Below are 26,328 nucleotides of genomic sequence, written 5' to 3'. Positions count from 1 at the left end.
CTATTATTTTTACTGCTTAGCTACTATGACTAAAGCCTAAAGCCCAACCGAAGACTAAAGCCCAATCCACACTGCTTCGCTTTTTGGAGGGTGGAAACAACTGGGTATCGGCCTGGGCTTATTTTCGTACAGTGGACAGGGCTTGTTCAAGGCTTGGATCTTGAGACATTCATCTTCAGCCTGAAACGGAGAGGTAGTTCTTAAAATGGGTCGACAGAAGTCCTCACCCTGCAGGTTTTTCCTGCCCCTTTAAAAACAATAAGGTTTTTCCTAATATGTAAATAAATAAAGCCAGGCCGTTTTTAGCATACTAGCTAGGAGGCGAAAGCCTAGCAGGCGATAGCCTCTGTTTAAACCAGTATCCCCCAGAATCTTTTTTTCGCTTAAAAAAAGGCTATTGTCCTGCACCTTGTCAAAAGAAAAGGCTTGCCCCCAGATAATTTTTTTTCGAAAAACCTATGAATAATAATAACGCTCGCCTGTCTGCATTCCTCTCTTGCTAGGAATGAGTGCAGCCATTGAAGGTAGTGTGTACACAGATAAAATGCCACTTGATAATGGATACCAGAGAAATTACATTGAACAATTACTCAGTTTCACGAAATGTTTCTATTACAACCTTGAAACATTTGCAAAGAAGCAATTCTTTTATGCATATGAAATTCAAAACTGTCATCTGTAGATGTTAAAAAGCATTTTGCACTTCTTCCATCACCGTTCCTGAACCTTGTTTTGTTTCTATAGAATAAAGAAACATTTCATCAGTTTTTATGTAGTTTAGTACTTAGTTTACTAACAAATTTCAAGACGGCTTCTGCTGAAAGTGTTATTTTCAATGAAAACTGTTATCATTTTCATTATCGAAAACTCTTTCTATGCATACTCAAAATCAGTCAAGCTGAGAAAACAAAATATATACGTACTAATTTTCATCTGGACTGGGTAATGGTCACTGACTTTTAAAGCCTGCAATTGAATTCGATTTTTTTATTCAAAGGAAAAAGTAAATGTGTATTTCATATGACACAAGTAAAACCAAGCTTAACAAAGCTTGGTTGCCAAACTTGAAATTATCACGTTCTGGATAACTCCAAGATGATAAAAGCTACAAATCATAATCAAAAGCTACCTAAAAGCTACAAACAGCGTGAGAACTGGCGATGGAAAGGTATACTATGTAAATCAAGTTTTTGATAAAACAGTGATCCTATAAGAAGCATTCCTCTATATAAAACAAAGTAAAGCGAAGAAACGGATCAGTTCTTAACTCAGCGTCTCATTTCATGCGACAGGCATACAAATGGTTAATGTATACTCAATAAGCTTGACACAGAGTAACATACTTTGCAGAACTGCTTTTTTGTATATTCTAGGTAATAGTGAGCCATCTTAATCTTTGTACGTGAATATTTAAAAAAGAAGCTATGATAACAACGATTTATAAGCCCAAAGACAGAGAAACTAGCAAGCATTTTAAAAAAGATTTGGAATTATCACTTCTGGTGGCTAGGAAAGCAAAAATAGAATGCGACAATCAAACTAAGTTTTCAAAGGTAAGGAGATCGCAAATAAATGCCAAGGTTTAAGAAGTCTTGTTGCACATCACCGCTTGAAAGCCCTAGAACTGGAGCTCCATACGTCCAAATTCGCAAGATTCATAATGACTCTACTTTCTTTCTCCGCAACTAGAATCGATGCTCTTTATAAAACAATTTGGCGGAGCTTTGAAGATCGCTTGCCACTCAGAGTTCACCCATCCTATCAAATTCCATTTCTTCTCGGTTATATATCAAAATATACTTTGCTTTGAGAATCATTTCTACATTTTCTTTTTTTTGGTGACAACAAATGAAATTTAGTGGGTTGTGATTTTGATATGGCATTAATAGAGCATAGACTGCCATAAAAGACAATACAGCATGGACTTCATAGAGAGATATTATATCATTTAAGAATGCACACGAGGGTCAACAATCCTTAAAAACATGTTGCTTACTCACCTTGCTAGAAGAAAGGCCAAACTCTGAATCAAAGTGAAAAACTGAAGGACTCAAAGGGTCAACTGCATCGATCATGTTTTGCCCAGCAACAACAAGCCTAAAAGGTATATGCGTCGTTACAAATTAAGGTGAACTGCGCATTTTTTCGAAAGACAAAATAAGCAGATCTGAAAATAGAATTCCTCGCTGCTAATTCCAAGCCTTAGAGTCGTCGGAATGATCCTTTATTAAAAGCACAAATGCTTTTCGAGTGAATCTTATATTGGTTGGACGTTAACAGAGGCGTAGATAGGGAAAGACGTATGGGAGGGTGGGGGGTGGGAAGAAGTGTGGATATTTCGACGGAAATCTAATAATAATTAACATTTTTCACTAATTCGAACGTCATTTTAGGCCAATAGAACTTAACTAATTCAAACAATAAACTCTCATACTTCATCATTCATATTACACAAACGTTTTTCTAGTCTTTTCCTTTAAATGATGTATTTGGAAATATCTTGAATCAATTTTGTAACACTTTCTCTGTTAATAAAGATGCACACAAGGTTTTTAAGGGATCCTCGGTGAAAGCAATTTTTTAAATGAGTCCTTTGGACTCTCAAAACTGTGACTCTTGAAGGTCCTTGAAAGATATTCCCTGTAGTGCTGAAAAATACATCATATGTTATTTTTGAAAATTGTCAATTGAAAGGCAGCTACTTGCCGGTCTAGACGAAAGTATGCTACACTCTTTTTTAGAAGAGCAAGTCAATACATCAATTCAACTTACAGCCTAATTTTGAAAAATTCTTTATATTGTTTTGGACAAATTTTTTGACCAAGATTCGGATCGAGATAAAAGATATTAGTCTCCTTTGAAGTTTTCATTAAGTTTCTGTTCACAATATTGATTTAATGACAGCAAAAGATAAAACTTTAATAAGATTTGACCGTGATTGGTAACTAGGGGGGTAAAATTTCACCCGGAATGATTTTTAGCTCACCAAATCTAAGCTTAAAAAAATCGTATAATAAAGTTTGAAGAAATTTCTTAATTTTCCGGATGAGTTGTTTTCATTTGTTCTTAAATCATTAGGATTTTTATCACGTGACCTCTATGGGGCGTGTCCATTCAATTTGAGATAAAGGCTAGACATTTTTGTCTTTTCTTTCAGGGGCAAATCTTCCTATAATTCATTGGGGGCTTCGACAGAATTCTTATCTTTACCAAGGCTAATTTCACTATTATTCACTTGGAGTTTTAACAGAATTCTTGTCTTTTCTGAGGGAAATTTATCCTCGTGGCTGTAAGGGCTGCAGCGTGCCCGCGTAGCGGGCGTAACTGGGGCTAGTCGCTAGCTATTGTACTCAAGGGTAGTGTTAAGACGCCATTCGCCAACAAAGTGAGTGATACATCCTTTACTTGCCGACACGCTTGAAAATTCACCCACAAAGCACCCGAAGAAATGGCAGTTTAGCCTTACAGTACGGTTTTTCGCCTCCTTACCCTCCTCTGTCTATTCCGCTGGACGTGACGTTTCTTTCTTTGCCAGATGATAAGCCGCCAAATTGTTAAGTTAAGATTTAAAACATTTTGAAAATATGTTTTTTTGTTTTGATAACAAGCATAAATTACAAGCAAATTTACCTATCGTAGGGACATTTGCTGGTGCTTAGTGTGGTATCTTCATCATCTTTAATGAGCCAATGGAATCTGTGATCAGTTGCCAATCTAATGGATGACCAGTCACTCACGTAGCTGCATCCTGCATTGAAGTCGCCCATGATTATTGCGTCACTCGTGCCCAGGCGACTCTTAGCATCGTTATAGACGTCAACAAGATGATCAATCTCCGATTCAGCGTCACTTGGAGATGTGTGAATGCCAATCGCAATAAACGAAGACAGTGCTAAAGTTAAAGGTTTTTCGAATTAGTTAATTATTTAATTTTCAGGAAAAAATATTATCTATTTCAAGAGAAAAAAATGTTCACCCAATAAAAGTTGTAGTTCTATTGATTTGAAGTTATTAGCCTTGATATAGTAAGGTTTCAAATCGAAATTGACGCTGAATTGCTTAAGGATTTCTTTAAGTCCTCATATTAATGGAATAGTCGTACTTTCTTCAATATAGATAGAGCTGTTTCTGTCGGAATTCAATGATCGTTATTGCATCTAATTGCATCAAAAATTCAGACTCTGATTTCAGCACCTAGTTGCCAAGATCGTAAGTTAATATCATGCAAAATATTAATTGAACAGATGTGATAATAGAGTAATTAAGTATATTATTTAATGGTTTTACCCATGATATTGCTGTTGAATTTGACCACAAACGGCTCTCTTTCAAATACATCGTTTTCTGAATCATCATAGACATAATGACTGCCAATGGTGAAGATATCTGACCTATGAACAAGATATCAGCTTTGTCATTCAAGGTGAACCCAAGCTCAGTGCTTAAACAGTCCCGTTGATGGCCCAGAAAATTATAATATGGATAAGTACCAAAGATGAAGTACAGCAAATCGTTTGTATAACAGATACAAACGTGTATTCTGATATTGAAAAAAAATTACAACAATGATAATAGCGAAACTAATCAGGACAAGAGAATGAAATAAAAGCATCATGCACTCGCTAAAAAAATTGTTTTTTGCAAAGAGATCAATAAATTAGTTGATATGCGATGTATCACCGGTAATAAAATGATAAAGTCATTATGATAGTTCAGCCATTGAAGCTTAGCAACTATAGGCCTATTTGAAATATTCCGCAATTTATTTATTTCAGACTAGCAACGAAAGGTTTATTGAAAGTAGCAAGCTATCTTTGGAGTTTATTTTCCGACGACCGTCGAAAATATTTTTATTTGTTATTTTTTATCACATAGATGCTTGCTACAAAGTTTTAGGGTTTGAAGACATGTTCACAAGAATGATAACTATTCGTTGTCCTCAGTAGGTAAGCATCCGTTGATTGCATGTTTTTCTTTGTAGAGATTTCGAAGTAAGTAATTATGTAACTCAATTTTTTCGTCGTTTGGGGATTTGCGAGATTTGGGGAACATTTTGTGGTTTAAGATTTCTTCAAACTCAAATAAGATGAGACGAAAAAGCAAAAAAATATCAGCAATAGAACCATCGTACCCAGTAGTATGACAGAAACACCGTAATGATTTCCATCATAATGAATCAATGATTAATCACTGAAGTGATCATCTCAAATGGTTACCTGTACAAAAACGCATACTGCTCTTTACTCGATGTTCTTCCAAGTCGATCACTCTGTACCAAAGCATATGTTTTTGATCCACTGAAAAAAGATCAGTATTAGAAACCTGGAAATTCAATTTACGATCTTAATCATTACACAGTTTAATACAACTTGATCCGAAATCACGAATTTTGCCATTTGCTCGGTGAAAGGTGTAAGATAGATATAATACTGAGAAAGAATTCTGAAAACCTGCTGTTGACGTCTGTCAGCAGCTTCTGAATAGCTGTTTCCGATGAATCGCGGATTTCTTGGATCAAAATTAAATCATAGCGGAGAACAATCTGAAAGAAAATAATAAAGATAAAATCATATTCATTCTCTCTTCACTTCATAAGCTATTATTCAGTAAGCTAGAGTTGACGTCCCCAATCTCCAATTTTCAAGAGAATTTTTTCGAAAAAGCGAATATTCGAAATAACGGATAATCCATTGAAATCCGAAAATTTTCAGATTACAACTAAACGCATCGAATCACGTACAAGATTACTAATGCCCAATTTCATTAAAAAACTCAATTATATGAGTTATTTGATTGTTATTTATGCAATATCTTTGAGCTGAAAATAATCCTGACGCAGCATCTCCGTACTCTAACTACAGGCAGTACCCAGAAACCACCTTCTCCATTTCTAAAAATATTTCTTGGTTGTATGACCATCATTAGAATAGTATCAAGAAAAATAGTATCAGCGAGTGCTCGGAACAGCAAAGAAGAGGCGGTAAAGATAGCAGATGTCGACCGTATTTGGCAGGTCAATTAACAAGTACATTGCTATCAGATTGAAAGTAAATCGGTGTGCGCTATTATCGTTTCAGGTAAGGCAGAAAAGGCCAATGCTAGTGCTGTACGGTTTATGTCATGTTCTTTTTCTGAGAGACTGACGGTCACTTTTGGGAAGCGGAGGTAGGATTTCTTGTTATATGTTCCGTTTGATTGATCAATTTTCCGCAAGGCAGTCCCAAACCTTTATAAAAATAATGACAACGAGATGTGGTATGAATGTGGCACCACATTTTGGTGTGACACCTATTGGGTATGACACTGGTGTTGCACTCAGCCGTATGCCCACCACTAATTTGACACCAGGCATCTAATCACTACCCTGAAAAACGGTCAAGTATAGAATGCTACTGAGCTGAAAGACAATGCTTTATTACCTTCACGAGTGTGTCCATTATCTTCGCATCTGACGCCTTCTTTTTGCCGAAAATTTGTACGTTGAATGCTGCAATGTCAATAGTTCTCGGGTCATTTTCTTCACCAACTGTGGCCACAACCCTAGAAAATAGCAATGGTTCTGTCAGGTGATGGATACATGGCGTCAGTGACGAAACCAGTCATTTTTCTGCTTAACGTCGGTCACATACTCGTTTGCCAAACTTCACCTGAAACTGCTAGCAAATTTGTGTCGCAATAGGTAAAGCAAATGCTTCCATATTTTGGAGGCTTCCGTGGAAAAACATTTAGATAGGTAGGTCCCTTACTTTGTCGATCCTCCTGTTGAAATTTTCCTTTAAATGGCTCGGTTGTAGCCCTAGATAATTGTAAAACCGGGACTAAGGTCCTGCGGCGTTAATTTATGATAATGAAACTTTCATTTCCAGTTCAATTAAAACAAAAATTGCAAATTTCACTATTTCAAAGATAATTTGCAACTGGGTAGCCTGGGTTTACAAAGGACAAGACTATTACAAGCACAAACAAAATAAATTAAGAAAAACTGTGTTCGTCTTTCTTTTCTTTGAAAGCTGTCAGTAGCAGAAATCGTTAGAATTGAAGAAGTTCAGGATTATTCCAAGACTTGTTTTTGCGGCAGAAAATGTAATAGGTAGTACGGATAGTTAAGTTAGATAGTTTGAAGATCATGAAGCGGAGATGATTCTCGCTGATATCTAGAGCGTTGCACATGTCGATGAAAGAGGAGCAGGAGAGACCAAAGATACCCAGGGAACTGATAGAAAGATGAACAAACATGATAGAAGAATAGGCTGAGCTTAGGCTGTGAACGAGATGCGAGTATTTCTCTCTTTTGCTGTTAACATTAAATCCAATTTCGTATCCTACTGTAAGCTCGAGTATGAATAGGCGATGGTCAGAAGTGACTAGAAGTAGATCCGGGCGGAAAGAGTCTACTGTTATGATAGAGGGTGAGAGATAACTTGAAAGGTCTATGTAAAGAGACCAATTAGGTCTAGCTTCAAAAGACTGCTAGGAATTTAATGCAGAGTTATGGCGCCATGTGTAACGGCCTTCTTCAAAGTATGTTTTGCAGCCTGCAACAATGTGAAGTAACGTTTCTGGCATATGGCAAAAAGAGCAATCGGACGACTGAGTAATGTTCCATTTAGATAGGTTTTTTCGCGTGGCAAGGGAGTTATTTGATAGTAAAACTGTAAATGTTCTTGGGCATGTTGCTTTGACCCGTAGTCCATATTTTAGAGGCCATAAGAGAACGTTGTCAAAGATGAAGTAAAGAACGTTACCTTGAGACATAAGATGGTTTTGAAGGCGCTCTTTATGTTCTGATCTAACAGCCTTCAATACTTCTCTAGTATTCCTGTAAACATCATATTGGATGTTCATGCTCTGGCTGGTATTCTTTCACAAAGATCGGATGTTTTTGTTGGGAGAAGATTGCAGTGCATCACGATAAACAGTTTGAAACTGTATGAATTTAACTGAAGGAAAAATCAAATTAAGACTGAACTGGTTTTTTGACAGAATAATGCCACTTAAAGTACCACTTATGGGTAAATCGAGCTGACGGTGGATAAATGCAGAAACTTGATTATCAAGATTTTCGACGATGCAGGTTTTTGATAGATCGGCTACTGTGAGGTGCCACGAAACTTGTGAGAGAAGATAGCTGTTATAAATAACCAGCTTATTCTTTGGATGGAGAGGTAAAGAATCAATTTGCATTAGAAGTTCTGTGAAGATGGAGCTGAGCTTAGACATATGTTCTTGGTTGCTCATATGAAAGTCGAAGTGACGCCCAAGATAGTTAAAAGACTCTCCAGTTATGACAGGAGGGACCATTTCATTATTGACGAAGAGCTTTGGCTGAAATTGTAGGGAGCGTGTTGAGAATTTTTTAATGCCAAAGGTTGTGCATGTTAGACCATTGAAACCATCTTGTAAAGCAATTTAAGAGTAGCTGGTTTTCTTTCTCCCCGCTCGCAATGACTGCAGCATCGTCTGCAAAATGAAACCAGTGCCCTGGGGTGAACATGCAGTCTAGTTGGCTATTGGGAGAGAAACCAAGTTGTTTGAATTTTTCTTCCTTTATAAATTGAATGAAAGTGTTAAAGCACATATTAAATAGAAGGAATAGTAGGGGTAACAAGTTTATCGGTGATAATAGAGATTTTAAAATTTATGTAAAGACTTGAAATCAGGAACTAGATGTTTTCTGGTACGTTGTTATAAGACAGAACAGATTTGATTAGATTGTGATGAACCTCTCCGAATGCATTTTTTAGATCCAACAATTTTATGACTAGAGACCGTTGTTTTATTCGAATTATTCTACAGGATAATCTTTCAGTGCCAAATCGCACTGTTATCAACAGTGTCCTGTTCTTAAAGGTAAAAGAAAAATCTTACAAAACGATAAAAACATTAAAAAGATTAAAAATATAGGTAAAAATACCATTAAAATCAGTTGAAAATATATTCCTATTTATATTTATGTGCTTCTAACGCATTTTTAACAATAGCTCTATATCGAGCATTCCTAATTTCAGGGGTTAATGCCATATATGTCTTTGCAGCAAGATAACTAAATCTTTTTCTTGCAGTCTCGAGCTTTATGCATTCCGAAAAATGATTTAGAATCAAATATTTTTTGAATTATGATATATGTAGATATAGGTACTAAATCCAAGGGACTCCTCCATGGGGAAACTTATTCCAAGGTGAAATCGAAAAACTTTGCATTTACAACTCACCCAAAATGGAAGCAAAGAAAAAGTACATTAACGAAAGTCGTACCATCAGTCATAGCATGGACTCTAATAAGACTGTTTCATTAACCTTTAGATTCTTAACAGTATTTTTTTTCATGTGTTCCGAAAAATTATATAGAATCAAACATTCCTCTGATGGATATAATACTAATGGATATCAATATAAAAAACTGGTTACTATGAGGTAGCACTTTTGCATTTAGAAATCATAGTACTTCTGTTCTTAAAAAACTGAAGCAATTACAATATAATAACACCAAATGGATATACCAAAAGACTTTGAAGAAATCTAATTGGGTATGTGTTTGATTTTGATGTGTTGCACCATGCTTCCTATCTGTTCATCACACACGTAGATATGTATAAGAAATCTTAAAGGTACTAAAGCATTTTTGTTACATAAAGCATTTTTGTGACTTACCCGCAAGATATTGTGAAAATTAGAGCTGCAAACCAAAGAACATTAGATACCGTCATGTTGCGATCTGGTCTACTGCAAACTGAAACGTTTTCATATGGGGATAACATTTAAAAGATACAAGGCTGAATAGACCACATGTAGCAAAAACTTTGAAAGGTAATTAATTGCTGCCCTTTGTAAGGATCACAGATTAACATGCGGTCTTTGAGGACCAGTGGCTGATATGCTAGATTCCAAGAAAATTGTGAAAATATCTGGATACCCGTACAGGGGGCAAAGTGGCGATCGAACCCCTGGCCCTCAGACATGTGAAGTAAAAAAATTACGGGCCTTTTCTGCAAATGTTGAAGAAGATCATTTTCATAAAATGTGATATTCCAGTCACAGCCAAGGTCAATGCACGCTGGCTTCACATCTACGCAGGAGAATGAAGTCTGCGCTCAGGCCACAGGGCCCAACTAACACCAACATCCACTATACAGAAAAACTATGTCAGTTTTCATTCCCATGGTTAATCTAAGGTATTTAAGGTTTTAGCATAGCGTAGGTCTCACCTTGCTTGGTAAAGGCACAAAACAAGTAGGCTGTTTTATTTTCCTAGCCCTCCCTCCCTCACTTTGTTTTTTATGTGAAATGCCTTTTCAGTATAGCTTTGCGTGTTGAGTTTCTTTTTCGGCGTTGTTTGAAGCCTCTCATACCTTTAGGCATCTTTTATGCTATTTAGTGTTTACTGATGTTATTAGGTAGGACTGGTATTTCAGCTATTAGTGGGGAAAAGAGGCTTTTCCTGTCCATTCCCTCATAATTATCAATTATATTTGGGGATTATTGTGTAACTTCTCTTGGTAACCCTTTCTAGACAATGACTTATAGTAGGTTGAGCGATTTGCGCCGATGCACCAACGGCCCATCTCACTCTCGATGATGTTGGAACGTAGCCTCATGACTGTCCTTCTGATGTCTTTGCCCTTTATATTGACTGGTATTTCATTCTTGACTAAGTAAATTAAAGTGAAAATCATGAATTTTGGGCGAAAAACATTTCTATTCAACTGACGTTTCCCTCTAATTTCATTCCACACGATACCAAAAAAAACAACGAAAACAATATCAAAATTTGTTCAAAACAATCAATCCTCATCAAAGTTTCCAGGAGGATCAACAGCAAAGAAGTATTGTTACTAGGATTACTATTCAACTAGAAGTACTAAGATTGTTATTTTGGACTGTAATCAGATTTTCTTGGAGTTACAAATAGAGCTGTTGGTTTGTTGTTTTTTTGCAAAGTTTAACTGTATAGAATCCTTGATTCAAATAGAGTACAGCACCAATCAATAATTGATTTGGACAAAGCGTGTTTTGGCTATGCTCTCGTTAGTGGGTGTGACTCACACCCTGAACTTGGCTCTTTTTGTTTGCTAGCCACCCTACAATTATGATGCCAGACTGCACCTGCACCCATACTTTTCATGGGTCATGTACATGTGGAATGTACACCTTTTGAGCTTCATATTCCCCAATTCAGATTAGTGATGATTAACACCTGCCTTTATGAACTGTTTCCAAATTAATTACATGTGTAAAACGCGGGTCATGCAGGTAAAGAAATCTCAAGATTGGCTGCGAATACGCCAAAAAAATGCGGAGAACTTGGCGCAGAAGTAGAGATTAGAAAATTTGGTGCGTGCTTGCTGCGAATAATTCGCTTCGAAAATATTTAGAAACCATTCCTCCATTTTCTCTGCGAAATTGTTCAAGTTGTAGAATAAACCAATCAGAACAGCATATGAAGACACCTGACTTCTGTTTTGGTTTCAGATGGCCTACGTCTTTCCACATTCTTGTTCTCAGACACTCTCGCCTATAAAACGTCAATAAAATGGGTTGGTAATTATCCTGTTCCTTTTACACAATCCATGTAAATGGATTCATATCAGATTATTACTCAAACATTTAAATTTCAAATTGAGGAAAACTGACTATCGTTCTACCAATAGGTCAGAAATAAACAATCGGCAAGAATTTCTTCAAAACTCTGATTTGTTGGCTGCTTATTTGCCTGCTCAACAGTCGCTATATTATTTTGTAATATTTGCAGCAAACTCGTATAAATATTTCTGCCAGTGTGAATTGAACTTCGAATTCGAGAGAAAAATTCGAGTATTGTCAATTAGGCTTTACGGCCTATTGACGAATACTGGGTTAACAAAAGTGAATGCGGAGGAGATGAGAGAGAAACTACTCAAACGTTCTAGCCCAGCAGTGGTGCAGTGCTTCCAATATTCTGAAACTCTGGCAACAAGGTTTCTGAGACCAGTGGTTGAAAGGTTTTCTCTGTTGTTTCAGATTTTCTATGTTTGATTTGGAAGAGAACATCTGCTTATGCAAGAGACAATTTTTACTAATGTCTTCTAAGGTACTGTCAAATCATGTACCGATATGGAAAAGTTTACCAGCTAATATAATTGAACAAACAAATTCATATACACTCTGAGCTCATGCAAAACACATCTCTAAGCGAATTAATGCCGTTGTTGGCTTGCGCAGACATGTGTATCGATTATGATGATGATAATGACATTTTACTGGGCACATGGCTTTGACTAGGATTTTTTCCACGAGGCCATCAGCGGATTTACTTATAATCCCGTTGTTTTTGTTAACGTTTTTGTATTTTACAACTTTTGGAAACAACAATCATATCATAAACAACAAATGCTTTTTGGTTTATAGAACAGGACGGTTCTAAGTTGCTACTCCCCGAGTTTAACGCTTAATGCGTTCATCAGAAAAGTGTTTAACAACGTTTACAGCTCTGCATATACGGCATCCAGCACTTAATGACAGATCGGTAAACAGTAAATGCATAAACAACTAAAATGAATGAAATGTCACAATTAATTTTATGCCGAAAAATATTTTTGAGTTGAAAATTGAAACACTCTCGCTCATTGCACACCGGGTTATCATTCATCATTTGCAATTTTTAAATTATTTTAAAAAGTTTTAAATACTATCTTTGCAAAAAATTTTGTCTCCTTTGTATTTTTTTTTGTTTTTTGCAACATGCTGCCAGAATTCTGTCAAATTTTGCTTCTTCGGCCAAATGAATTTATGACGGCCAAGGGGTTTTGAGAAACTGCCAAAATAGAGAAATTTGGCCATCAAACAATGGATCTAAATTGCCTTTTTGTTTATGAAGCATAAGTACACTGGGTTGTCGAAAAGGCCAAATTGCAACTCTGGCCACTTTTGATATTCTGAGCATGCATTGGCCTCCTTCTCGAGCAGGGTTGCCTTGATTTGAAATTTAGCATAATTTTTGCAAATCTAACACTATCTTGTGAAAAATTTGCCATAATTCCAAAATTGAGATCTGGTCACACTGGCGGGTGCGTGGTGTCTGCATTACAAACAAGATCATGCCTTCAAACTGGGCGAAAAGAGAATAAGAAGAAACAAGCACAATTTGTACATCAGCGAGAGAAGAGTTTTTTTTTGCCATCTGTAACGAGGTTCTCGTTTATAGTATCAAACCTTTTTGAAGAACAAATTTGATGGCAAAGAATTTGATGGGCTGAGTGCAATTAAGAACTTTCCATAAGTAAATTTTGAGAAATTAACGACTAAGATCGCAGAGATCTGAGACTTGTTTTCAGAGGAATTCTACCAGACGAGACAATGGCTCGGATTCTCGCAGCAAACCCTAATCCTGTCCATGCAGAAAGGCTGATTCTCACCTACAACAAGATAGAAGCAGGTGGGGAAAGCAGCATAGCTCCAGAAAAACTTAACAAAGATATGAATATTACAATAAATATGCTTGATCTCGCAAGTTTCGAGTTCCGAGAAAAACTGCAAAGATATGGCTCCCAAAAACCGAAAAACACCAAAGTCTGGCAAGCAAGGCAGATTTAAAGGAGTTTTTAAAGGTGAAAGGAAATAAAAATTAACTTTAACAGAGACCCGAACAAACCACGTGAAAGAGTTTTCTTTTGATAACTTTTTGCTCACATATTAAGACATCGCTATATGTAGCTAATTTTCATATTAACCGAGTCCATTTATTGTAAAGAATCAGCTTTTGCTACTTATACTTCATTCAAGAATTTGCCCATTTAGGACATGCTATTTGCACTATGATGGCAGTTTCTATATTTGCAACCCCCATGGTGCCAATCCCAGCAAAGTAACACGCCCAATTTTTACAAAAATGTGGATCTGTAAAAATTTCTTATTTAAGGCCCTGGACTAGGGACAGACTGAAAAAATTAGCAGCAAAGTCTCCTGAAATGTGGTCAGCTTATACTAGGCAACGGTATAGAGTAACGAAAGAAGTTAGGCACTCTATTCGGGATTATTGCGAAGTTTTGATTGAGAAAATAAAGGGGATCCAAAGAAAATGTGGAAACAATAAACAGAGTCTTGAATAGAGATATTAAATCCACAGCTGTCTCCAGTATCGAAATAGATGGCAAAATGTTGACAAAACAACCTGATGTGCTTATAATGTTACTTTATCTTTTTGTCTCGGTTTGACCAAAGCTCGCAAATAGCATAGAAACGAGACCAAATGATAACTGCTTGCAACATATCACACGAGTAAACAAGGAAATGCAGTTCAAAACAGTCGATAAAAGGTATGTTTTGGATGCTATCGATCAGCTGAAGAACAGAAAAGCGCCCGGTCCTTACTGAGTTACCGTGACTTTGGTGAAAGATGCGAGGGAATTTATCGCTCACCCCCTTATGCTGATTTATAACTCATCACTCGAGAATGTCATCCCAATTCATTGATCTGGACCAAAAACTGATCTAAATAACTACAGGCCAATCTCTGTAATCTCAGTGTTCTCAAAATTGCTAGAACGGCTAACATATGATCAGCTTTGTGAGTTTCTTAAAACCAATGAGAGTATTACATGCAGCCAAGCAGCTTTTCGGAAGTTATACTCCACGATAACATCACTGATACGCAGCACAGACTTCTGGTATGAAAATATTGATCGCAACAATGTAAATCTTAAAGTTCTTCTTGATCTTAAGAAAGCTTTCGATACGGTCGATCACGATGTATTGCTAAAAAAATGTGTGCATACGGAATAAGAGGCAAAGCTGGTAACTGGTTTGAATTCTACGTAAATAATAGAAAGCAGTAAGTTTTGCTCTCTGAATGGTCAGCATTCAAAAGCCAGACATGTAACCTGTGGTATTCCCCAAGGTTCTGGTTTGGGCCCTCTTCTTTTCATCATTTACTTGAATGACTTGGAAAAGTGTCTAAAATTCTCCAAGGCTAGCATCTATGCTGACGATACCAATGCAACGATTGCACCGGATTTTAGCATACTAGCTAGGAGGCAACAGCCTAGCAGGCAGTAGCCATTATCCCCAAGAATCTTTACTTTGCTTCAAAAAAGGCTATTGTCCTGCTCTTTGTCAAAAGAAAAGGCTTGCCCCCAGATAATTTTCCTTCGAAAAACCTATGAATAATGATAATGCTCGCCTGTTTGCATTCCTCTCTTGTCACGACTGAGTGCAGCCATTGAAGGTAGTGTGTACACAGATAAAATGCCACTTGATAATGGATACCAGAGAAATAATATTGAAAAATTTCTCAGTTACACGAAATTTTTCCATTACAACCTTGAAACTTAAAGACATTTGCAAAGAAGAAATTCTTCTATACACATAAAATTCAACACTGTCATCTGTAGGTGTTAAAAAGCATTTTGCACTTCTTCCATCACCATGCATCTCTTTTTTGCGATTTCACATTTTGCGCTGACCGTGTAGAGCCGCGGGACCCCTTGATAATAATCCCGAAGTGTGAAGTACACACCGTTGTTCTTTGGCAGGAACTTAACCATTGAGATATCCTTCAGTTGTCGTTCTGCAGAGCTGATTTGAATTGAGCTAACGAACGGATCCATATCTGTCTTCAGTTTTTTTAGGTTTACGATACCTTGAGCGAGGTCTGAAGCTTGGAATTTCAGTAGGAATCCCAGAAGAGTTCCTGTTGCACCAAAGAGGCGTTCCACGATGTACCCTTGAGGATTCAGTGGTACCGTAGGAATGGCAGTGATGCTTCCTTTGTCTTCTACCTTAATCATCCTTGTAAGTGAAGTTCTTTCTGAATCTTGTTTTGTTCCTATAGAATAAAGAAACATTTCCTCAGTTTTTATGTAGTCTATGTAGTATTCAAATTTCAAGACGGCTCCTGCTGAAAGTATCATTTTCATTGAAAACTGTTATCATTTTCGTTATCGAAAATTCTTTCTATGCATCCTTAAAACAAAAATATATACATACGAATTTTCATCTGGACTGGGTAATGGTCACTGACTTTTAAAGCCTGCAATTGAATTCAATCTTTCAATCAAAGCAATTCGTAAATGTGTATTTCATATGACGCAAGTAAAACCAAGCTTATCAAAGCTTGGTTGCCAAAATTGAAGTTATCACGTTCTGGAGTGAACTCTTAAGAAACTTAAGAAGCATTCCTCTTGGTAACTAAAGCAAAGTAATGCAAAAAAACGGATCATTTCTTAACTCGGTGTCTCATTTCATGCGACAGACATGCAAAAGGCTGATACATTAGCAATAAAAAATTTTACCAGATAAATTTTTGGCGGTTAAACTTCGTCGAAAAAAATTTCGGACAATTTTTCAGAATTTCGTCGCGACAAAATTTCGTTGTGGATTTTTAACACAGGAGCCAACATCATAAGAGGCAAAACCATACAGTTTGTTTCAAATTCCGACTCCCTGGAGACTTTGGGGCTTTGGCACCCGTTCGGGATCGGGCTTATCCTCCCAGGCAGCTTTCTAACACAGAACAGCATTTCAGGAAAATTGAATTAAAAGCGGTATATTTTCTCAGTTAATGCGAAGGCAAATCAAAAGGGATGATTTTAGCACTCAAAGAGTCTCTACTCTCTATCTATATGGTATGAAAGTTTATTAATAGGGTATAATTAAAAGTATATATATAAATATAAGTATAAGATTCGGAAAACATAAGACCCTCTCCAATAGGAAAAGTTGGTCCTGGAAATTTTGTTTTCTGTTGAGTTCAAAATTTGGGTTGAAAAGTGTAAATGCTATTCGAATGAAAGAAATAGCAGAGTATAAAGAGAATGGTGTGGGATCCTTGGAAATTGGCGACAAAAGGTAGTTCCAGCTATTTTTATCGAGCGAAGTCAGTTCGAGAAATCTGATTTCTGACCACATCTAATAGATTTTCTATGCGAATTCCCAAAACTCTCAGATGAAAACATTTTCGTCTTGTCGAAATTTCGTCCGATTTTGAATTTAGTCGATGAAAATTTTGTCAAGATATTTTTCCGAAATTTTGTCACAGCGAAACTTTTTGTAGTTCTTGTATATACTTAATAAATCTTGACATAGTTTGCAGGACAGCTTTTTTATAATTTCCAAATTGTAGTGAGCCATCTTGGGCTTTGTACGTGAAAATTTAATAAAGAAATTATGCTGACAACAATCAAAAAGCTCACAGATAGAGAAACTAGCAAGTATTTAATAAAAGGTTTGAAATGATCACTCTTGATCCAACTAATTTTCCAAAAGTAAGGAAAAAGCAATTGAATGACAAGGTTTAAGAAGTCTTTTTGAACGTCATCGTTGGAAAGCACCAGAACTGGAGCTCCATCCGTCCAGATTCGCAAAATCCAAAGAATTAAACTTTTCTAGTCCATAACTGATATCGATGCCTTTTATAAACAGTAATTCTCTGACGGGGCAGTGAATCTTTTAAGTTCGCTTGGCACTCAGCGTTCATCAGTTCTTCTCCAATGCCATTTTTTCCTCGGTTATATTTCAAAATATACTTTGCTTTGAGAATCATTTCTACATCTTCTTATTTTTGGTGACAACCGATGAAATTTAGTGGGTTGTGATTTTGATATGGCATTTATAGAGGATAGACTGCAATAAAAGACAATACCGCATGGACTTCATAGAGAGATATTATATCATTTAAGAATGCACATCAGGATCAACAATCCTTAAAAACATGTTGCTTACTCACCTCGCTAGAAGAAAGGCCAAACTCTGAATCAAAGTGCAAAACTGAAGGACTCAAAGGGTCGACTGCATCGATCATGTTTTTTCCAGCAACAACAAGCCTAAAAAGGTGTCGTTACAAAATTAAGGTGAAGTGCGCGTCTTTTGAAAGACTAAGCAAGAAGATCTGAAAATTGAATTTCTCGCTGGAGCTTCTGCTAATACAAGGCCTTGGAGTCGTCGATATACCTTTATTCAAAAAGAAAATGCTTATGGAGTGAATCCTATATTGTTATGACGTTACCTTGCTATCTATGCCAGATGATAAGCTGCCCTTTGCTTTGTCAATATGTTTAGATTTATAACATTTTCTCAATATGTTTTGTTGTTTTGATTACAAGCAAATTTACCTATCATAGGCACATTCGGTATTGCTTGATGTGGTGTCTTCAACATCATTGATGAGCCAATAGAATCTGTGATCAGTTGCCAATCTAATGGATGACCAGTCACTCACGTAGCTGCATCCTGCATTGAAGTCGCCCATGATTATTGCGTCACTCGTGCCCAGGCGACTCTTAGCATCGTTGTAGACGTCAACAAGATGATCAATCTCCGATTCAGCATCACTTGGAGATGTGTGAATGCCAATCGCAATAAACGAAGACAGTGCTAAAGTAAAAGGTTTTTCGAATTAGTTAATTATTTAATTTTCAGGAAAAAAAATTATCTATTTCAAGAAAAAGAATGTTCGCCCAATAAAAGTTGTAGTTCTATTGATTTGAAGTTATTAGCCTTGGTATAGTAAGGTTTCAAATCGAAATTGACGCTGAATTGCTTAAGGATTTCTTTAAGTCCTCATATTAATGGAATAGTCGTACTTTCTTCAATATAGATAGAGCTGTTTCTGTCGGAATTCAATGATCGTTATTGCATCTAATTGCATCAAAAATCCAGACTCTGATTTCAGCACCTAGTTGCCAAGATCGTAAGTTAATATCATGCAAAATATTAATTGAACAGATGTGATACTAGAGTAATTAAGTATATTGTTTAGTGGTTTTACCCATGATATTGCTGTTGAATTTGACCACAAACGGCTCTCTTTCAAATACATCGTTTGCTGAATCGTCATAGACATAATGACTGCCAATGGTGAAGATATCTGACCTATGAACAAGATATCAGCTTTGTCATTCAAGGTGAACCCAAGCTCAGTGCTTAAACAGTCCCGTTGATGGCCCAGAAAATTATAATATGAATAAGTACCAAAGATGAAGTACAGCAAATCGTTTGTATAACAGATACAAACGTGTATTCTGATATTGAAAAAAATTACAACAATGATAATAGCGAAACTAATCAGGACAAGAGAATGAAATAAAAGCATCATGCACTCGCTAAAAAAATTGTTTTTTGCAAAGAGATCAATAAATTAGTTGATATGCGATGTATCACCGGTGATAAAATGATAAAGTCATTATGATAGTTCAGCCATTGAAGCTTAGCAACTATATTTATTTATTTCCGCAATTTATTTATTTCAGACTAGCAACGAAAGGTTTATTGAAAGTAGCAAGCTATCTCTGGAGTTTATTTTCCGACGACCGTCGAAAATATTTTTATTTGTTATTTTTTATCACATAGATGCTTGCTACAAAGTTTTAGGGTTTGAAGACATGTTCACAAGAATGATAACTATTCGTTGTCCTCAGTAGGTAAGCATCCGTTGATTGCATGTTTTTCTTTGTAGAGATTTCGAAGTAAGTAATTATGTAACTCAATTTTTTCGTCGCCTGGGGATTTGCGATATTTGGGGAACATTTTGTGGTTTAAGATTTCTTCAAACTCAAATAAGATGAGACGAAAAAGCAAAAAAATATCAGCAATAGAACCATCGTACCCAGTAGTATGACAGAAACACCGTAATGATTTCCATCATAATGAATCAATGATTAATCACTGAAGTGATCATCTCAAATGGTTACCTGTACAAAAACGCATACTGCTCTTTACTCGATGTTCTTCCAAGTCGATCACTCTGTACCAAAGCATATGTTTTTGATCCACTGAAAAAAGATCAGTATTAGAAACCTGGAAATTCAATTTACGATCTTAATCATTACACAGTTTAATACAACTTGATCCGAAATCACGAATTTGCTCGGTGAAAGGTGTAAGATAGATATAATACTGAGAAAGAATTCTGAAAACCTGCTGTTGACGTCTGTCAGCAGCTTCTGAATGGCTGTTTCCGATGAATCGCGGATTTCTTGGATCAAAATTAAATCATAGCGGAGAACAATCTGAAAGAAAATAATAAAGATAAAATCATATTTATTTTCTCTTCACTTCATAAGCTATTATTCAGTAAGCTAGAGTTGACGTCCCCAATCTCCAATTTTCAAGAGAATTTTTTCAAAAAAGCGAATATTCGAAATAACGGATAATCCATTGAAATCCGAAAATTTTCAGATTACAACTAAACGCATCGAATCACGTACAAGATTACTAATGCCCAATTTCATTAAAAAACTCAATTATATGAGTTATTTGATTGTTATTTATGCAATATCTTTGAGCTGAAAATAATCCTGATGCAGCATCTCCGTACTCTAACTACAGGCAGTACCCATAAACCACCTTCTCCATTTCTAAAAATATCTCCTGGTTGTATGATCATCATCAGAATAGTATCAAGAAAAATAGTATCAGCGAGTGCTCGGAACAGCAAAGAAGAGGCGGTCAAGATAGCAGATGTCGACCGTATTTGGCAGGTCATTCAACAAGTACATTGCTATCAGATTGAAAGTAAATCAGTGTGCGCTATTATCGTTTCAGGTAAGACAGAAAAGGCCAATGCTAGTGCTGTGCGGTTTATGTCATGTTCTTCTTTGGAGAGAATTACGGTCACTTTTGGGAAGCGGAGGTAGGATTTCTTGTTATATGTTCCATTTATTTGATCCATTTTCTGCAAGGCAGTCCCAAACCTTTATTAAAATAATGACAACGAGATGTGGTATGAATATGACACCACTTTTTGGGGGTGGAACATTTTTGGTGTGACACCTTTTGGGTGTGTCACATTTTGGGCATGATGACCTTTAAGGTTGGCAGCCGTGTGTCCACCATTAATTTGTCACGAGGCATCTTAGCACTATCCTGAAAAACAGTTAAGTAAAGAAGTCACCAACTTTCTGTTTATCAACATATAGATACTACTGAACTGAATGACAATTGTTTGTTACCTTCACGAGTTTGCCCATTACGAAAGAGCTCGACGCCTTCGTTCTGCCGAAAATTCTTACGTTGAACGCAGCGACGTCAATCGTGCTTGGGTCATTTTTATCTGCATCAGTTGTGGCCACAACCCTAGAAAAGAGGAATGGTTCAGTACCTGAGAGATCCTTGGCGACAGTGACTTTACCAGTCACATTTTCGCTGCTTAGCGTGGGTCGGTGATCGCTTTTGGCCAATGTTTTTGCTAATGTTTTTGCCAATCTTGAAATCGCTGGAAATATGTATCGCAAATGGTAGGTATAGTGAATGCTTCCATATTCTGGCAGGTTTTGAGGAAAAAAAGGTTGACAGATAAATCCCTTACTTTGTCGATCCTCCTGCTCAAGAATTCGTCTTAAAGGCTCAGTTGTAGCCCTAGGTGTTACAAGATCGGGAGTAAGGCCCTACGGCGCTAGTTATTAGAAATTGCCGAAAAGAATGAAGATTCAGGAAGGTTTAGCCATGGCTATTCATTAGCTAATACACGAGATAATCGATGTCGAGATAATCGAGTGTTTCTGACGTTGCCACTATGTGTATCGCTTGTGTTGGAAGATCAGGGTCTTGAGGATAACCTTGTGCAACAGTTAGACGAAGTCAACCATATATACTGTATCTTGCATAGTTATGTTTTCTTTAAAACTATTCACTAACGTCTGTTCCAAGCCTTTAAGTGGAGCGCGGTGCGAAGCAGGGCCGCCAAGAGGCAAAGTCCCAGTTGAGGCCCTAGAGTCGGATAAAACAATTTTTTGAAACCACGCCCATTTTTAAAATGGGAAACGCCCATTTTTTCCAAACGTTTGCGCACGTTATAGAATATGGTTAAAATATCATAAAATATAATAAAAAGCATAATTCTAAAGGTAAGCGATTTAAATACGCTCTTTGACCACACCCTCTTAGCTGATTAAAGAGGATTTCAACATGTGTTCCTTCAATTCTGACTGTTTTTTTCTGGTGAGCCACGCAATATTAAAAATTAAAATGAAATCAATCTTTTATTCTACACACTTTTAATTAAAAAATCCCATGGAACTATGCTTTTCAATTCTTTCGTCCTTCAAAAGTTAATTTTTCTTGCTTTTTCAGTTGCAAACTGATCAATGATACTGTCGTAATCAATTTGTCTTGCTAGTTCGTGCTCGATCGAAAGAGTCATGAGGCTTGATAATCTGTCTTGAGTCATTGTTGAACGTAAGCTGTTCTTTATTAATGCTAGTTTGCTGAAAGGGCCCCAAAAATATAATATAGCTTTATGCAACGAGTCTAAATGCAAACATAACTCACTTGTACGGGCCACAGATTAAAACAAGATTATATGGGTTACCTAATTTTTTATCAGGGCTCCCTTCCACCAATAAGTAGGATTTTGCGAAACTCAAGGAAACTCAGCTTAAAAGATGAATCCGTAAAATATGTGATCTAAGGTTTATTCAGCTTTTCTCGTGGCCCCAGACTCAATAAATAAAGCTGATATGCCTTAAATTCAAACAAGACTAGGTGTACGGAACCAATGAAATTGCTGCCATCATTTTCGATATTAAAAAATATATCTTTGAATGCATTTTCAGTCTCTCAAAAAAAGACATTTTAAAACAATTTTCAGAATAATCAGGCTGTAAATTGCCCCCCTCTCTGCGCCACTGGTGCGAGGATGTAGTGCTAAATACGAGGTTTGGAGCACAGGCTTAGACCAAAGTTGGAATAGTTGGCTTAAAGGGTTTAAAGTTAACCTGCAAAAATACACTAAAGGTCTGCTAATCTAAACTTTCAATAAAAAGCCACTCTTTTGTTAGAGTTATAAAACTTTAAATCATCGAACGTTAGCATAAATAATTTCGAAAAAAGTATGTTCTTTTAGAAGGAGGTCGAAAAATTTGCTTTTTTTCTTAATAAATGACGCTTTCCATATGCAAAATGACATATAACTGCCCAAAAATAGCTAATTGAATCGCTTGCAAATGTTAGGCAGCCTTTCTACTAGCCCAGGTTAAAACAAAACCGGGTTAAAAGTTATCCGTTTTTAAAGTGAGTCAATGGAAACAGCATTTTTCTTCTACCTGTTTTTAAACCGTTTTTGATCGTTCCCATTAAGTCGGGTTAAAATGTATTCAGGGTGAAAAGTTGCAAGAGAAATCAGTATTTGCATTTATAATCTTCAATTTCCATCGTTGTAGGCTAATGGAGATGCAAGCAACAACGACATTGAGGATTTTGTTTTTTTACTTTTTGCGCCATCTCAATTCTTAAACGTTGCTGTTGTTGCAAGTGGGTCAGATAACTCTATGGTCAGAAGTTATCCGGGTTTCGGTGTTTCCATTAACTCGCAGGTTGGTCAAAAGATACCCGGGTTAAAACCGACCCACTCTGAGACCTGTTTTCAAACTTATCCGTTTTTCAAGTGGGTTAGTGGGAACGCGACGCGGAAACGGATAACTTTTAACCCGTTTTTGTTTTGACCCGGGATAGTGGAAAGGCTGCCTAAACTCGCCTCTAGGAAAAACCAATTGAGTCTGCACCCAGGCTAATGTAATGAATGACCACTAAACCTAAAATTTTCGAAATAAATGGTCTTGAAAATGAAATAATGTGCAAAAATAGCGGACAAGCAGAGACACGTTTTTACTGTGAATAAAACGAAATCGAAAATGCCGTAGGAATGCCGTCAGTCGATAATAACAGCCTGTACCAATAATAACCCTATTGATTCGAATGCGAAATTGAATAACTATAGCAGGGCTGCAGGTTCTGGTCGGGGAAGGAGAGCAGAGACCTGAGACCAAGTTTAGTTGGACAGGAATTTTAGGGTCTTTCTCTCTTTTTCTCCACTGGAAGAGAAATAAAAATTTGTCCATTCAAACAAAGTTAATCTCAGTTGAACCGCACGGTTGGTAATATCTGTTTTGTTTTATCAACACGAGAAACAATTTCAAAAAAACTTTGTTCTTTCTTCTGATCTTTGATTTGAGGATGGACACGCTATTACGATGTTCTTATTTTTGGGCAAATCGATCTTCGGTGTTCTTTTGGAAAACAGTGTACTTTATCAAAACATCTCTGTCGATAAATTTGATTATAAAAATAAGATACAGTTCAAAGAAGCAATTTATTATCTATCAGTGGAAATGTTTATAATGCTAAATCAAACTATTGTAAAACCAAGCTTTTAGGCCGAGAGCTTACGTTTGTGTATCAAGTATGCGATCGATGTCCACTTCAATATCATAGAGTACTTCCTTGTTGTTAGCATCTTTGCCTAAGCAGTTTGTGAATGCAACGTAGAGAGCTCCTAAAAGCAGCAACCACTGTGTACCCCTCATTTCTTGTTCAACATTGGCGTATAGAATTGTTTTCAGTCTGCTTTAGTTAAAGCTCTAACTTTTATGTCAGAATAAAGACATTCAGAATGATCTTTAACAACAAGGAAAACAATCTTTCGTGGCTTTTCAAACAGCAGAGTTATTGTTATGGCATTACAATTTGTTGTGGCATTCAAATGCCTCTTCCTTAGGTCTTGCCGTGCAATTGATTCATTATTAAAATCAAACTAAGAAATGTAACTGCCGTTTTATGCCTCGTTTAATGCCTTTGTATTTTTTCATTACTTGCACGGTTTCTATGGTGATAAAGTTTTGTTTGCAATGATGGTAATAGCGGTGCTTCCATTTTGATCGAAACGCAAAGCTGAATCATCGATGAATCATTTCAAGACCAGAAAAATGAACGATTAGTCGTCAATTATATCGGTGTTTTAAGAATGTCGTTCATGATTTTACATCTAGAAATGCGACTTATTTAAAAAAATTACAGTTTGAAGAATCAGCCTCCAAGTAGTGGCTCCTCAGTAGATATAGACAGTATGTATATCTGATGTGTCTCGCAATAAAAGCAAGCCCACAAGTGTCTGATGAACCAATGGATATAGTGGTGGGGGGCTCAGCCCCCATTGTTAAAATTTTCGAAAAAATTGGGGTGGGGGGGGCTCAGCCCCTCTCATCGTTTGTGCTTGGATATAGCCAAGAATCATGTAACGCAGAGAAAGCTGTGAAGATTGAAGAATTGTTACATCACCACAGGTCAGCTATTAACGATTAAACCAGAAAAGGAAGAGAGAACAACTGACAGATTTAAACGCATTGCAATTTTCATGCATGAAAAGATACATATAGTATGACATATATAGATCTATGGGGAAAGTGATTCAAAGGTGAAATTGAAAAACTTTGCATTTGCAACCTACGCAAATTGAAGCAAAGATAAAGTACATAAACGGAAGTCGTACCATCGGTCATAGCATGGACTCTCATAAGACTGTTTCACTAATCTTTAGATTCTTAACAGTATTTTATTTCATGTGATCCGAAAAATTTTATAGAATCAAACATTCCTCTGATACTAACGGATATAAATTTAAAAAATTGGATAGCTACTGTGTGGTAGTACTTTTTCATCTAGAAATCATCGTACTTCTGTTCTTAAAAAACTGAAGCAATGAAGCTATTATGATAACAAATGGATTACCCAAAATACTTCGAAGAAATCTAGTTAGGCATCTATCAAACATAAGCATTTGGGCCTTACCTGCACGATATTGTGCAAAGAAGAGCTGCAAACCAAAGAATATTTGATACCGTCATGTTGCGATGTCCACTGCAAACTGAAACGTTTTCCAATGACTGTCTGGGAATACCAAATGGGGGAAACAGGAGTGGATAGACAGCGTATGGAGAACTGCTGAAAGACAATTGAACGCTGCCTTTGAAGGATCAGTGGCTGACACCTCTTTGTTAAACTGCTGCGTCAGTCTTTACAAAACCTGTTATGTAATCTCAAGTTTCCCAGAAAATTTCACAAATAATTGACAATTGAATGATTGAATATCCTGAATCGCCGGATAATTGAAATGTCTCTTTGATAAAAATGAAAGTTTATTTTCTGTTTGCATTGCAGGACAAGGCCCTGTTCATACGATACCGGATTCATTTCGTATCGGATCACTTTTTATATCGGATAGGCCTTCTGTTCAAACGATGACGCTTGAATCCGATAAGGTTTCGCTCCGGAACCTCGTTTTCGGATTTTTTATAAAGAGTTAGGCCCTCTTTTCAAGCACTGATCTCAAAAATGACTTTTTTAGAGGTCAGTGTTTTCAAAACACAAAATGACAGTAGATCCCAGTGAAACAATAAATATGCTCCTTGCGATGGTGATGGGCCATGATGAGCTGCACAAGATTAATGCAAAAGAAAATTAGATTGTTTGAAAAATGATTTCAAAATATACTTCTTCAAAACAAAACAGCTTATCAGATATGCCATGTCAAATAATGCATTTAATCAGAAAAAGAGCAAAACAACGGACAAGATTCCACGTTGC

At 36.6% G+C, this 26,328-nt stretch overlaps 3 protein-coding genes across 18 annotated transcripts in view; 1 reads left to right on the top strand and 2 right to left on the bottom strand.

Annotated features, from left to right (window-relative positions):
- The window catches only part of LOC135686912 (telomerase reverse transcriptase), a 47,018-nt gene that overhangs the window by 15,526 nt on the left and 5,164 nt on the right, over nucleotides 1–26,328 (top strand). For 12 of the 15 annotated variants that reach the window (XM_089108766.1, XM_065203307.2, XM_089108773.1 and 9 more), the window contains 5 exons: nucleotides 3,640–3,904; nucleotides 4,876–4,946; nucleotides 6,078–18,357; nucleotides 19,321–19,391; nucleotides 20,515–20,602. The gene's annotated coding sequence lies outside the window, so the exon portion shown is untranslated. The remainder of the gene's footprint in view (nucleotides 1–3,639; nucleotides 3,905–4,875; nucleotides 4,947–6,077; nucleotides 18,358–19,320; nucleotides 19,392–20,514; nucleotides 20,603–26,328) is intronic. The other 3 variants (XM_089108765.1, XM_089108767.1, XM_089108772.1) reach the window with 3 other exon arrangements.
- On the bottom strand, nucleotides 556–9,768 carry LOC135686207 (deoxyribonuclease-1). The gene is made up of 9 exons (XM_089108777.1): nucleotides 9,652–9,768; nucleotides 6,420–6,540; nucleotides 5,451–5,542; nucleotides 5,217–5,297; nucleotides 4,288–4,391; nucleotides 3,631–3,892; nucleotides 2,001–2,097; nucleotides 924–966; nucleotides 556–738 (listed from the first exon to the last, which is right to left on the bottom strand). The coding sequence occupies exons 1-9, from the start codon at nucleotides 9,756–9,758 to the stop codon at nucleotides 686–688; spliced, it is 960 nt and encodes a 319-aa protein (XP_088964903.1). The 5' UTR covers nucleotides 9,759–9,768; the 3' UTR covers nucleotides 556–685.
- LOC148960086 (deoxyribonuclease-1-like) lies at nucleotides 15,231–25,941 on the bottom strand. 2 transcript variants are annotated; one of them, XM_089108776.1, is made up of 9 exons: nucleotides 25,534–25,941; nucleotides 20,922–21,045; nucleotides 19,888–19,979; nucleotides 19,662–19,742; nucleotides 18,740–18,843; nucleotides 18,084–18,345; nucleotides 17,699–17,795; nucleotides 15,961–16,003; nucleotides 15,231–15,799 (listed from the first exon to the last, which is right to left on the bottom strand). In XM_089108776.1, the coding sequence occupies exons 1-9, from the start codon at nucleotides 25,587–25,589 to the stop codon at nucleotides 15,369–15,371; spliced, it is 1,290 nt and encodes a 429-aa protein (XP_088964902.1). In that variant the 5' UTR covers nucleotides 25,590–25,941; the 3' UTR covers nucleotides 15,231–15,368. The 2 variants fall into 2 exon arrangements, with proteins under 2 accessions (XP_088964902.1, XP_088964901.1); XM_089108775.1 differs by lacking the exon at nucleotides 25,534–25,941 and adding an exon at nucleotides 24,136–25,496.

This window comes from Rhopilema esculentum, chromosome 6 (assembly GCF_057945365.1).
Source record: "Rhopilema esculentum isolate cy_ngs chromosome 6, ASM5794536v1, whole genome shotgun sequence".
In the NCBI taxonomy this organism is placed as follows: Eukaryota; Metazoa; Cnidaria; class Scyphozoa; order Rhizostomeae; family Rhizostomatidae; genus Rhopilema; species Rhopilema esculentum.
Note: the sequence above shows the minus strand (reverse complement) of the source record. Positions and strands in the feature narration are given on the sequence as shown.

Excerpts from the sequence above, each read along its gene's own strand:
- LOC135686207 (XM_089108777.1), bottom strand. The coding sequence starts at position 9,758 with ATGTTATCCCCATATGAAAACGTTTCAGTTTGCAGTAGACCAGATCGC. Across the intron at positions 2,098-3,630 it reads AGCAAATGTCCCTACGATAG|GCTTGTTGTTGCTGGGCAAA; the intron begins GTAAATTTGCTT and ends TATACCTTTTAG. Across the intron at positions 739-923 it reads CCCAGTCCAGATGAAAATTA|AAACAAAACAAGGTTCAGGA; the intron begins GTACGTATATAT and ends TTTATTCTATAG.
- LOC148960086 (XM_089108775.1), bottom strand. The coding sequence starts at position 24,272 with ATGAGGGGTACACAGTGGTTGCTGCTTTTAGGAGCTCTCTACGTTGCA. Across the intron at positions 19,743-19,887 it reads CTGACAGACGTCAACAGCAG|TGGATCAAAAACATATGCTT; the intron begins GTTTTCAGAATT and ends ATCTTTTTTCAG. Across the intron at positions 15,800-15,960 it reads CCCAGTCCAGATGAAAATTC|GAACAAAACAAGATTCAGAA; the intron begins GTATGTATATAT and ends TTTATTCTATAG.